This window comes from Etheostoma spectabile, unplaced genomic scaffold (genome assembly GCF_008692095.1).
Source record: "Etheostoma spectabile isolate EspeVRDwgs_2016 unplaced genomic scaffold, UIUC_Espe_1.0 scaffold00569331, whole genome shotgun sequence".
Taxonomy (NCBI): Eukaryota; Metazoa; Chordata; class Actinopteri; order Perciformes; family Percidae; genus Etheostoma; species Etheostoma spectabile.
In genome coordinates, this window is record NW_022605066.1 from 731679 (window position 1) to 745945 (window position 14267).

At 41.1% G+C, this 14267-nt stretch overlaps 1 protein-coding gene and 1 long non-coding RNA gene across 3 annotated transcripts in view; one reads left to right on the forward strand and one right to left on the reverse strand.

Annotated features, from left to right (window-relative positions):
• Positions 1-12975, reverse strand: LOC116684813 (uncharacterized). The gene is made up of 3 exons (XR_004330846.1): positions 12964-12975; positions 2907-2913; positions 1-292 (listed from the first exon to the last, which is right to left on the reverse strand). It is a non-coding gene; the product is annotated as an uncharacterized LOC116684813 (long non-coding RNA).
• The window catches only part of LOC116684812 (GTP-binding protein 8), a 15844-nt gene continuing 11461 nt past the window's right edge, over positions 9885-14267 (forward strand). Inside the window, exons 1-2 of one of the 2 annotated variants that reach the window (XM_032510244.1) lie at positions 9885-10009; positions 12590-12790. In XM_032510244.1, coding sequence (XP_032366135.1) covers positions 12621-12790 — 170 coding nt within the window. In that variant the 5' untranslated portion in view covers positions 9885-10009; positions 12590-12620. The remainder of the gene's footprint in view (positions 10010-12589; positions 12791-14267) is intronic. The other variant, XM_032510245.1, reaches the window with a different exon arrangement.

The following is a 14267-nucleotide window of genomic DNA, read 5'->3' on the forward strand; positions in this document are numbered from 1 at the left end:
GCTCTAGTGTGTAACTTTTTGACATCAATGGACGTCTGTTAAATTAAAGCCATTGCCATATGAGTTGCTATGAAGCTAAATAAGACGATCAGCTCCATACAACTCTCTCTGTGTTTCTCAGTGTGACTATGTTCAGAGGATTGGGGCGTCCGGCAGCTTTCTTGCTCAGAAGCTCGAGTGAAGATAATGAGCTCTTCTGAAGAGTCCGCCATGTTTTTGTAATCCTCCGTGTCCTCCTTGGTCACAAGCAACTGCCTGGAGGAGGGCTGGGTGTGGTGCGCAATCACAGAAGCTTTCCTCATGGGGGAGACAGAAACTAGGCACTTTATCTTTAAGAACAGACTTTGGCAGAAACAAACCTACAACAACCTAAACCATCCCTCCACCACAGCTCAGCAAGGTAATACTGCTGTTGGTATTTGGCACAAACAAGACAGATTGATTTGGCTAACTCAGACCGCAGAAGCCTCGTATTAGCCTCGAGACGGTGGGATTTGTCCCGTGTCTCTAAGCTGGCGTTCAAATCAAATAACAGCACTGCTTTAAAAACAAATACAGTGAGATGTGTCCATGGGAGCTCGTTGCCTCTTGAGTACAATCCAAGAGTCTGAAGGCTTACCTGATACTGTCCAGTGGTTTTTCTCAATATAAGGAGTCGTCACACCAGCAATCATTTTCTCATAACTGCAAGTAGACTTTAGAAATAGAAATTACAGCGGGTACCAGGATGTGTGCTTGCGCATTTCTATTGGCCACAAAGTGCCCTGATGATGCGTGTGATGTTACATTTTGCTAAAGTAGAGTAAATAAATGAGGCAGCAGTTCATCGTACATGTAATTCATGGATTTCAATCCAAATGAAAATGCGAATGAATGTGCATTTCCATCCCCTAGAGTTACGTGCATGCAGTGGCTTGCATAAGTTTACACCCCCATACTAAAGTTGATTTAAAAGAGGAATAAAAAAACTTTGGAAATTGATCTTAATGCCTTAATTCAAAACATTCAGGTAAATCCAACCTTCAAGGACACCAATTATCTTTGTGAATGAATAATGTGTTATTATTAGTAAATGAATAAATGTTCTTCCTTACAATACAGGGTTCATGAACATACACCCCTATGTTAAAATACCGGGGGCATTAGTATACACCCCCCTATGTTAAAATACAGGGTTCATGAGCATACACCCCCTATGTTAAAATACCAGGGGCATTAGTATACACCCCCCTATGTTAAAATACAGGTGGCATAAGTATACACCCCCCTATGTTAAAATACAGGGGGCATAAGTATACACCCCCTATGTTAAAATACAGGGGATAAGTATACACCCCCTATGTTAAAATACAGGGGGCATAAGTGTACACCCCCCTATGTTAAAATACAGGGTTCATGAGCATACACCCCCTATGTTAAAATACCAGGGGCATTAGTATACACCCCCCTATGTTAAAATACAGGGGGCATAAGTATACACCCCCCTATGTTAAAATACAGGGGGCATAAGTATACGCCCCCCTATGTTAAAATACAGGGGGCATAAGTGTACACCCCCCTATGTTAAAATACAGGGAGCATAAGTATACACCCCCCTGTGTTAAAATACAGGGAGCATAAGTATACACCCCCCTGTGTTAAAATACAGGGGCATAAGTATACACCCCCCTGTGTTAAATTCCCATAGAGGCAAGCACATTTTCATTTTTAAATGCCAGTTATTTCATGGATCAAGATACTATGCATCCTGGTAAAGTTCCCCTCCCCCCCCCCCCCACCCCCCCACATCATCACATACACTTCACCATACCTAGAGATTGGCATGGTGTTATTTCAGTTAGACCAATAGCTGGTCTGATTGGCACTGAGAGATGATTTTGTGGAAAGTACCCCATGCCAATCTCTAGGTATGGTGAAGTGTATGTGATGATGTGGGGGGGGGGGGGGTAAGGGAACTTTAGAGTATCCTGGATCCATGAAATAACTGGCCTTATATATAAATACAAATCTGCCTGCTATATTTTTTTGAATTAAGGCATTAAGATCAGTTTCCAAAAGATGGTTTTATTCCTCTTTTTAATCAACTTTAGCATGGGGGTGTAAACTTATGCAAGCCACTGTATTACGGTAGAAGTGCAGGAGAAAGATGACGTGATTAAAGAGTCAAATGGCAAATATTTCTGTTTATTTCATTAATTGGCCTTCATTTGAGGAAGGTTACACACACAGGTCAGGGGTTTTTCTTCAGTGATGCTGAGCCACACGCCTCATCTATTCACTAAATCTCTTTCCGTTTCTTTTTATTACTACACAAACTTTTCCACCTCAGCCAAGTGGTTGTTTTTAATCAGTTGTTTTAATACGTATGCATATTCCCACATACAAACAGCCTCCTTTTCTGTAAAAATGGGAAAGAATTTGAAGTTTCCACTGAACACGTGCGGCTGCTGCTGTTTGTGTGGCTCTTAACAAGGTGAACACACTTTTAACCCTGCTGAGATTTGGGTGGTGTTGGTAGATGCGCATCATTTCCATGCATTAGCAGCACGATAATTCCAGCCTGAACAGCTTACTTGTCTTCCCCAAATGGAAAACTAAATCAATAGCAGTCGGAAGAAAAAGAGATTGCTTTAAACATCAGATACTCCAAATTGTTGCTCTGTGTCTTTCCCCCCTCATTGTCTTTCTTCTGTGGGGCTCACAGTGTTACTCCCGAGTCTCTGCACTCTGACATCTTCGGTGTTTTATTTTCCTGCGTTTCCTTCCTGCGGCTTTATTTGTCAAGATTGTTTCCTGGTGCAAGGTCACTCCTTTCTCATTCAACCTCCCCTCCTCGGGCGTATTGATGCCAGCAGAGCCATGCTTCTTGGCCGCTAAAGCTGAATCGATATCCTTGAGCGCTCAACGCTTGTGCTCTAATATCCTCCAAACAGCACCTGCCAAAATATTTATGCCGTATTCATGGGAGATGCTTAGAGACAGACACAGAACAACAAGGAAAGACACAGCCGGCGGCTTGATCTTAAATAGAATACTGGGCATCACACATGATTTATAGATCATTGCGATTCTTATTAAATGTTAAATCAGAACGCTTTCAAAATTGGACATCGGAAGAGGACACTCACTCACCCAAATTGGAATTTCATGATATTAAATTTGGTACTATAACAAAGGACGAAAAAAGAATAAATAAATTGTCTAATCCAGATGGCCAAACAATTTATGGATTCACTAGTTGTAAACCTTTGTTTTTAACATTTTGTTAAAAAGAAAAGAAAAATAGAACTTAAATCGAACTAACACTAACTTGGACTTGGACTGTAGCTCAGAGACCTGAGACTTGACTTGGACTCTAGCTCAGTGATCTGGGATTTGACTTGGACTGTAGCTCAGAGACCTGAGACTTGACTTGGACTCTAGCTGATAGACCTGAGACTTGACTTGGACTCTAGCTGATAGACCTGAGACTTGACTTGGACTCTAACTCAGAGACTTGAGACTTGACTTGGACTCTAGCTGATAGACCTGAGACTTGACTTGGACTCTAACTCAGAGACCTGAGACTTGACTTGGACTCTAGCTGATAGACTTGAGACTTGACTTGGACTCAGGCTCAGAGACTTGAGACTTGACTAGGACTCTAGCTAAGAGACCTGAGACTTGACTTGGACTCTAGCTCAGAGACCTGAGACTTGACTTGGACTCTAGCTGATAGACTTGAGACTTGACTTGGACTCAGGCTCAGAGACTAGAGACTTGACTTGGACTCCAGCTCAGCTCAGTTTTCTAGTCTTAGCTTAGTCTATTTTGACAACCTTTCATTTCTGGGATTGTTCAGGTGCCGCCAGAAATTCCGCCGGATGTCATTTAATCGTTCTCACCTCTGGTGGATTTCTGAGGACTATGGTTACCTGGTCCTCAGATCTCTGCAGGGTAAATCCAGACAGCTAGCTAGACTCTCTGTCCAATCTGAGGACTATGGTTACCTGGTCCTCAGATCTCTGCAGGGTAAATCCAGACAGCTAGCTAGACTATCTGTCCAATCTGAGGACTATGGTTACCTGGTCCTCAGATCTCTGCAGGGTAAATCCAGACAGCTAGCTAGACTATCTGTCCAAAAACTACTTCTGAACGTACACATGTTCCACCAAAACAAGTTCCTTCCTGAGGCTATTTAGCAGAGGCACCGTGGCTTCGTCCGGCGCTTAGCCCCACCCATGACGATTGTGATTGGTTTAAAGAAATGCTAATCAGAATCAGACTCGGAATCAGCTTTATTTGCCAGGTGTGAGGACACACACGAGGAACTTTTCTTTGGAGCATCGTTGCTCACAACGTGCTTACACACACAAAACAACCAAACAATTTATACACACTAATATATGCATACTCTAAACAACCACAAACCAGAACAGGTTTCACTCCCATCCCGGAATGCTGTGTGGTCTAGCCAGACCTTCCTCCACACACTGACCATGGCAGCTTTCAGTGGGACCAGATGGGCAGTCAGAACAAATACACTCCTGTGTTAATCTCTAGTTGTCTTTTTGCCCTGGAGGCAAGTGCCTGTGACAGCTGTGTGTGTTTGTATGAGGCGTATTGATGATTTGACCTCTTGACTTGATCAACTCCCCTGAACTTCATCCTCCTGGACAAACAATAGCTTTGGTTTTTTTTGGCTTTGGTTGTTGTGGCGGCGCACGTCCCACTGTGCCCCTGTCAGAGCGCGGCGGGAGGTATCGGAGGCTGAGCAGTGGGGGCGGCCTTGGTGCTTAACATGCAAATGAGCGCTTTAATGGACCTGAAAAGACCCCTCAGGTCTCAGGTCTGGGGATAATTCAGTGTCCGATTAAAACAGGGTCAGTGTGTGCGTGGGCGCTTGTGGGCGGCTGGTCCGCAGCGTTGCAGCTGGAATTGGTCCTCGCGCTACATTGTCAAAAGAAGACCACAAAACCAAGGCCTCTCGGTGGCTGCTGCTTTGTGCCTCCAATTGAGTCCAAATGAGTTAAAAAATAATCAGACGGAAAAACGTCAAAGAAAACGCCGACGTTTTTTAAAAACGCATCAAAAAGATTGAAAAAAAAACAACAAAACGTAGGCAGAGATAGTAAAATAAGCGAGAAAAATGTTGAAAGAAATTGACAAATGTAGGAAAAACCATGATGATTTTAAAAAAGTTTTAAAAACAACAACAACAACAACAACACAACAACAACAACAAAATGCTTAAAACTAGAAATAAATGTCAAAAACAGTCAGGGCAGGAAATTGGTTAGTTCCATCTGTGCTTGTCTGTTGTACATCAATCAAGTCCAACGGAAGGACTGCAACAGACAGAGAGGCACAAACCACTGAAAGATTGGACAGAGACAGACATCAGACAGGGACAGACAGCGAATGAGGAGCCCGAGAACAGATGATGATGAGGAGGGGCTTGCTTGATGGTGTAGGTGGGCTGGTTGTTTGGTGGGGGGGGAGGGGGGGGGATATCAATTTTGTATAAATTCTTTTTATTTTATTGATATGCACCCCGGGGAAGGAAATGCCATCACGGCCCGCGCTTTAGATGTCTGCTTGGAGGACGATTGATTGGTCTGGCATTTGATCCTCTGGCTCATGGTGAAGGATGAGGGTGGGCTGGGTGAAGTCATGAGAACACCCATGCCCCCCACCCCTCACTTCCCCACCCCCTGTCGATCCCTTTTATCCCCTCCTCTTTTCACCTTCCATCATCAGCTGCCATATATCCCTCATTGTCTTGTTTTCCCAAGTGTCTCTTAAAACCCCCGGTGAGGTGTGGTTTCGTGAGGTTTTAAAGGTTTTAGTCTTGAGTTGTATTGTGCTAAAAGCCGTGTAAAAGACAGAGGGCTCAACGCGTAACTGGTAAGCATCCCATCAGCTGTCCTGGATGGTGCTCTCTTGTCTCATAGTTAAATGCAGGGGTGTTTGCAGCCCGTTTATTTTAGATGACATGATTCCGGCACCCCTAAAAATTAACTGCAAAAAATGAATTAAGTTAAGTTAATCTATTGTGAGCTAAGGAGTTCTGCTGTAGGACTATCTGTCCAATCTGAGGACTATGGTTACCTGGTCCTCAGATCTCTGCAGGGTAAATCCAGACAGCTAGCTAGACTATCTGTCCAATCTGAGGACTATGGTTACCTGGTCCTCAGATCTCTGCAGGGTAAATCCAGACAGCTAGCTAGACTATCTGTCCAATCTGCGGACTATGGTTACCCGGTCCCAGCATCGGGGAACTAACCCCAGGATCTAGATGATGCCCAGATCATTCAGGAAACAATCCCAGCCAAGTCATTGATATTTCGTTTGAAAATGTCTGCTGATGATATTTAAATAACCCCCCCTTTGTAGTAATGGCCATGTGGATCCGCGTTGAAGGAAGTTTTCTCAGACCTCTTAGTGTCTTTCTAGTTACATAGTTCAGTACCATGATGGTCCAAAATGATGGTAAAATGCACAGTTAGCACGAGATACGGTAAAAAGGGTGCCAGGCACCCTAAAGCTAAAGCTCTGATCCTAGAGTCGACCCTGAGGAAAGAAGTAATGCAGCTACCAGCCTTTCATTTGCTAAGTAATCCAAGGAGCACAGAACTACTCTTCCTTTTATTCTTATTTCACTTAAAGCATTAACGAACTGCCAAACACACGCGTGACACCCATTTAACGACGCAAGACACACACGCAATAAAGGGAAGGAGAAAGACAGACAGAGACGTAGAGAATAAATCAGTTACATATTTAATTGACTAGTTTAATAAGGCACTCGGTGGGATCTATATCCTTTTAAATGGGCGATGAATTAAAAAAGGCACAGGCATTACCACACGCCCCACGAGAATAAAAGAGTCCACTGCAAAAAGGACAGGGGAAATATGAGAGCTGTAATTGGATGTGTGTGAATTAATTTGTTCAGTGAACATGCTATGAATCACATCGGGTCATAAAAGCCAGATGGAGCACAGAGAGGACTGGCACAAGGTGGCAAAGGCAGATACACAACACAGCAGCGAGAGTGCAGAGGGACGCTTCCACAAGTCACCACTGCCCCCATGTGGAGAGACAACGGTCCACAAACCAGTGGTGGAATGGAACGGAGTACGTCTGCTCATGTACTGTAGTTAAGTCCACATGTTGAGGTAGTTGTATTTTACTCTTAAGTCTTGTCTTTCAGGCCACTTTCTACTTTAGTTACTCCACTACATTCATCTGACTGCTTTAGTTACTAGTTACTTTAGTTACTAGTTACTTTAGTTACTCCACTACATTCATCTGACTGCTTTAGTAACTACTTACTTTAGTTACTAGTTACTTTAGTTACTCCACTACATTCATCTGACTGCTTTAGTTACTACTTACTTTAGTTACTAGTTTTTTTAGTTACTCCACTACATTCATCTGACTGCTTTAGTTACTAGTTACTTTAGTTACTAGTTACTTTAGTTACTCGTCTACAATCATCTGACTGCTTTAGTTACTAGTTACTTTAGTTACTCCTCTACATTCATCTGATAGCTTTAGTTACTAGTTAATTTAGTTACTAGTTACTTTAGTTACTCCTCTACATTCATCTGACAGCTTAAGTTACTAGTTACTTTAGTTACTAGTTACTTTAGTTACTCCACTACATTCATCAGACAGCTTAAGTTACTAGTTACTTTAGTTACTAGTTACTTTAGTCAGTAGTTACTTTAGTTACTCCTCTACATTCATATGATAGCTTTAGGTACTAGTTAATTTAGTTACTAGTTACTTTAGTTACTCCACTACATTCATCTGACAGCTTTAGTTACTAGTTACTTTAGTTACTCCACTACATTCATCTGACAGCTTTAGTTAGTAGTTACTTTAGTTACTCCACTACATTCATCTGACAGCTTTAGTTACTAGTTACTTTAGTTACTTGACTACATTCATCTGACAGCTTTAGTTACTAATTACTTTAGTTACGAGTTACTTTAGTTACTCCTCTACATTCATCTGACAGCTTAAGTTACTAGTTACTTTAGTTACTAGTTACTTTAGTTACTCCACTACATTCATCTGACAGCTTTAGTTACTAGTTACTTTAGTTACTTCACTACATTCATCTGACAGCTTTAGTTACTAGTTACTTTAGTTGCTCCACTACATTCATCTGACAGCTTTAGTTACTAGTTACTTTAGTTACTAGTTACTACCCACATCAAGACTTTTGGGGCCAGTGGCCAGGGTGGTTCAGTGGTCGAGCAGGCGCACATACACAGGGAGGTCCAGGCTTCAAATCTGACCTGTGATGATTTCCAGCACCTCTTCCCCCTTTCTCACCTCGCTGTCCTGTCAAATAAAGGCAGAAAAGCCCCAAAAAAATAGTATAAAAAAAAAGTTTTATTACAAAGCAACCTAGCAACAATATGACGGCCGACAAGTCCAGCTGAGATGATGAGACCATTAAACACACAGCTGATTGGTTGGATCCTTTACACTTTCTACACTGGAAGGATTTTTCTGCATCAACTACTTTTCCTTTTATTACTCTATGTACATTTTCTGACTTACATACTTTTACTTCAGTAATATTTTCAATACAGGATTTCTACTTCTAACAGAGTATTCTTTAAGTGTGGTATTAGTGGGCTACTTTTACTTAGGTAAATGACGTCAACACTTCCTCCACCCTTGCAACAAACAAGGAGTAGATAACTGTGATTCATTTTGTTAAGCAAGATCCCCAAACGTGTGCCAAACATTCTACCTATTAAACAGAAAATTGTGTTTTCAAACTATTAATGAAAGCTGCGACTCTTATTAGAACTGACTCCTTCTCCCCCATAGGAACGGAATGTGGAGAAGACCACTGTGAGAAGAAGACTATAACCACCTTGTGTTCCTGAGGACTGACTGAGTATTGATGGAAGCCCATTTCCTACTGGGAGACTCGGAGTGAAAGAATGCCGAGTGGGAGAGAAGCCCGGAGTCGCTCTTATCACAGCCACCTCCCAGAACTAAATATATGGAGACATTTCTTTGGCGTGCTCCTCATAAACGTCAGCATCATAATGCTCAATAATCCCCACTAAGAGGGTGATGCAGGACGTATGGGACAGCTAGATCTGGACCTTTTTTTTTCCTGTGGATAGGAGTCGTTTCCCCCCCCCGTGAAGAATGTGGCGGGGATCTAAAATGGGAGGTGTGCTCATTAGTTATGTCCCGATGCCCTATGAAATATTAGAATAGCACAAGGATAGAGATGTAATCGCAATGCCCTTGTTGTAGCCTCCTCGGGGTCTCACGTCATTGTCTGTCTCAAGGTCTCACGTGTTTGTATTAGGGCACATTTTCAGAGAAAAAAGGACGTTGGGATGTAACAACGTGTGCCATCAGTGTTTAGATAAGGCTCAGCATGTTATGTATTGAGCTGTTCATAATCATTTGAATGCAATAACTGCATACATGCAAACAGGGTTTGGTGGTTAATGCACTGCACTGCATATAATTTCTTTACTGGAATTTAAAATGGAAACACATGCAGACGGGGATATTATGCATCTGTAAAAGCAATATTAGCTGGAATTATTGACCAAAACCACAATTTTTTCTTATAAACATGACAGTAAAACACAGAAAAAAAAATTGCTGCAGCTCCTGCTTATGCTAGCTACTACTGCCATGACTACTGTATAAATAAAATGCCTTATAAAAGCCATCATTTCTTTCTGGCAAGATATGGTGACGTGCACATTACAAATAAATCTACTTTTAAATGATTTCTGGTGGTTTATGAAATAAAGTAAGTCAAATAAGTAACCAAAGGCTTCATTTTATTAAAATAACAATGGCAGCGGAACCCTTAGCTCAAACGTCGGTCAGTCGGCCTCATTTGAGCGCCGCACACAACATGGCGGACAGCGAAAGTAGAAGTCATAGTACCGGAGAATAACGCTCAGTTTTTAAAGCTAAACCAGGCTTTATTATTTCAATATTAATCAACGAATACATTGAATTGGAGGTAAGTCGCATTTTGAAATGAATTACAAACATATTGTAACGTTCACTGCTACTTTCTGAACGTAAGGGGTAACGTTACAACGGGATTTGTTTTGGGAAAAATAAACTATTAAATGGACTTTCGGGAGAGTTTTGTGCACGGAAATGGAGAAACCATGTCGTACATGATAGGTTCAAAACCGTAGGGTATAGAGCCTTTGTATTGTTGTAGTATCACCAGGTATTAGGGCATTCAGCGTTTACATTAATGTTAATCAGGCATCACTCTACTACACATTGTATTACCTGTATAATGAGCCACTTAAAGGGACAGTAGCATAAGACTTTAGCAGCAGCTGACAGGATTTGGGTCTGTCCAAACATCTGGACATCTGGACATCTGGACCAGTCACAGCTGGACCAGTCACAGCTGGACCAGTCACAGCTGGCCTGCCAACCCAATGGCCTAGGTTTAGTTTCCAGATTTTGTGAGGAGATATATGATTTTAGGCATTAAACACTGAATTTTGATGACCTATTTCCACCCATTTCTACATTTCTACTGTACATATTCAAATATTTCTTTTATTTTATTCATATTATTTTTTCATGTATATTGCATGTATGTATATTTTTCCTAGTATTTCATTTATATTTCATTTTTTGTGCTTTGTGATTGATTTTGCTGCTGTAACACCGTAATTTCCCATTTTTCTTGGGATCAGTAAACCTCTATCTATCTATCTATCTATCTATCTATCTATCTATCTATCTATCTATCTATCAATTTATTCTAGAAACAATTGAAAATATTGAACAACAAGGCCCTGAGGTGTTTTGTTGGGGAAGTAAATCTCTTTAAATGTGCATGTGGCACTTATTTATGTGAATCCTACATTCATTCATATGAATGAAGTTATGAACCCCTGGACTTCATATAGCTCGGATCTCCCGTTGGATATATAATCGCTGCACCTAAACATGTTTTTGACAAATGTGCTAACACATTGTGCCTTAATTGTTTGTATGACTATTGTAAATCAATTTAAAAAAATCCTGTTGTCACTCCTCGATGTCAGTCAAGTGCAGATATCAGTCGAGCGTGCTCAGATGTATACGGTTCACCGCATAACGTGTTATACTGAAATTTGTGAAATCCATAATACAATAACAACAACATGAATAACAACAACAATAACAGCAGATGGAAATCATTTCTATCTATGATTGATTGGTTGCTAACGTTAGCTTAAAACGCCATTCCACTGACAGCCTTTGTTGTGTTTGATGCTAACGTGTAGCCAACAGTGAACCAACTTCGTGAAGCAGGTCCATTTTTACTGTGTTGACATTACAGGAGTCTCTCGTTAGCATCTTGTTGGCTACTTGTCGCAAAGTGACGCATGCACGACTCAAATCTGCACTCGACTCAACTGCCACTTTGCTCGTTTGAAAGCCATGATGTCTCTCTCTTATGGGGGGGGGGGGGGGGCAAATTCTCTGGGCGGGCAAAGCAGATAAAGGGGAGGTAACCTTGCCCCATATGACCTCATAAGGAGCAAGATTCCAGATCGGCCCATCTGAGCTTTCATTTCCTCAAAGGCAGAGCAGGATACCCAGGGCTCGGTTACACCTATCACCTTTTCTAGCCACGGGGGGGGGGGGGCATAGGCATGCTGGGGGAACTCATATTAATGTTAAAAAACCTCAAAGTGACATTTTCATGCCATGGGACCTTTTACAGAACATAAGTACATCGCCAGTATGTACAGTACATACACAAAAAAGTCAATACCAGAGGTGATTATACAAAGAAATTATATGTAAAAAATGAATAAAGGTCATAGAAAATGTGATACACATTTAAATGAAATATACTGTTGGTACATGAGAAATGTATCCCGTTGACCACAATTTTAGCTCAAAATTTAATTTAAATAAAACCGTAAGAGACTTTTTTTTTCTCTGAGTTTTTTTTAAATACTTTTTTTCAATAAGTCTTTGACACTGTTTACGATATCTGTGTCGATTGTTTTCTTTTTTGTCACTTTTTTCAACATTCTTTTGTAGTTTTTCTTCTTCAAATGCTATAAAACTGAACGAAACACCCAGATTCATGACAGAAACAGACTGATCATTTATTTTACATGTGACGAGCGTTGTACAGAGCCATCCACTTTTTTCTTTGACAATTTGGTTGAGAGAAACCCAAATTTTAAATTTAGAAACTTTTTGAAAAAAAGAAAAGAAAATGTTTCTTACAGGTTTGCCGTTTTGGTGCAGTTCTTTAAAAATGTGTCAAAGTTTGGCTTGGAAAATGCCTATTTTGTCTTCTTTATCTGGAATTTTCCCAATAAAAAAAATGAACTGTAGAAAAAAAAGACAATATCTTCATCCATCTCATTCCCCCCAAAACTAATGTCTTTATCCTGAAATTGAATTGATTTCCCAGTTTTTATTCTTGTATGACGTTAAAAATCAACCAAAAATATTGGAGTATGTATACAGTGAGCAAACAAATGACAGATTGTACCTGAATATTATTTTTTAGATGAGGCTGCATCTAAATGAAAAGGTGATAATCCCACTGTCCTCTCCTCAGCTGCAGGCAGGTCTAAAACCGGCAGAGGACGATGTTTGGTCTCCGTCTGTCCCTGGGGCTTCAGCCTGGGACACAGCTGTGCTCCGTCTCCCGGCGGAGTGTCCATAAACTTGCTTCGCTTCAGAAAGCCACGTTGCTTCCCCCGAACAAAGTCCAAGGCTTACTCTACCCCTTCAGTGAGCTGGAGGCTTACCTGGACAGGTACTGCATTTGGTTTCTACCCCTGACAGGTTTGACTCAGAGCTGGGCGATCTGGAGAAAATCCAACATCCCGATATGTTCGACCAAATACATCAAAGTCGATATTGTAGGCTTGACTATTAGTGCTTTCACAAAATATTAACACCGTGAGACTTTAGATAAACAGTCGCCACTAATGTGGATGTATTGACTACGTGGGTAAAGGCAAATAACAGAAGAGATGAACAGTGTGGTAGCAGGGTTTCAGCACGGTCTTAAATAGTCTCAAATTTCCAAATCAAAGTTTTAGGCCTTAACATTTAAAAAATTCGCTGAAGCATTATGTTCTCGGTATTAAAGAGTTCATTTTCTGCTCATTTTCAGGTTCATAATTGTATTATGAGGTTATATAAGAATAGGTTTACATGGTTTAATTTTCAAACAACACCATATTGTTGTTGTACTGCACAGTGCTGCAGCTCCCCTTTTCACCCTGTGTGTTGAGCTCTCGGTTTTACCTACAGAGTGAGACATCTCACTTCTGTTCCATCTTTGTTGGGAGTCACACATGCTCAGTAGCTCGGTAAAGACTACTAGCCAGTCAGAAGCAGAGCATGAGGGCCCTGACAGTACCTAGGTAAGGACTACTAGCCAGTCAGAAGCAGAGTATGAGGGCCCTGACAGTGCCTAGGTAAGGACTACTAGCCAGTCAGAAGCAGAGCATGAGGGCCCTGACAGTACCTAGGTAAGGACTACTAGCCAGTCAGAAGCAGAGTATGAGGGCCCTGACAGTGCCTAGGTAAGGACTACGAGCCAGTCAGGAGCAGAGTATGAGGGTGTGCCATGCTAGCAGCTAGGCTAGCATTATAACGTTTGTCTCTGAAGTAAAGGCTGGACTACAACAGAGCTGGTTGGAGCAGGTTGTGAACAGTGGTTTTTCACTTTGTAAATCTATTACATGTACAAAAATAATATACACCACAATAAATAAAAGGAAAAAAAAACAACAAGCAAAATATGAGCTCTCTCAATAACTAGACCGGTGTTAACTGTCCTACGTCAGTGCAGCTCTACCTCTACTGCTTCTGCAGCGCTTTGTGGTGTTGTAGTTCTTTCTTTTGCTAGTCCAAATATAAGATGCTGTATATTTACCGACTGTTATTAATCTGTTTTGCTTTGATTCAATTTGACTACATTTATTTACCTTGAAAGTCATTTTGTGACTGCATTTTGTTGTACTTTTGTGTTCAGATCTTATATGTCACGCATAATAGTCTGAGACCGTCTTAAAAAGTCTCACATTTGACTTGGTGAAATCTGCTGAAACTGAGTCAATTCAGAAAATGACATCACTCTACTGCAATGTAGCCCGTATAACCAGAAAAAGACAACACGATAATCCAAAATCTAAGGCAGTATCTAGCGTTGTTTATCAATATCAATGTAATATCAATTTATTTCCCAGCCCTAGTTTGAGTTCATCCTAGAGACAATAAGT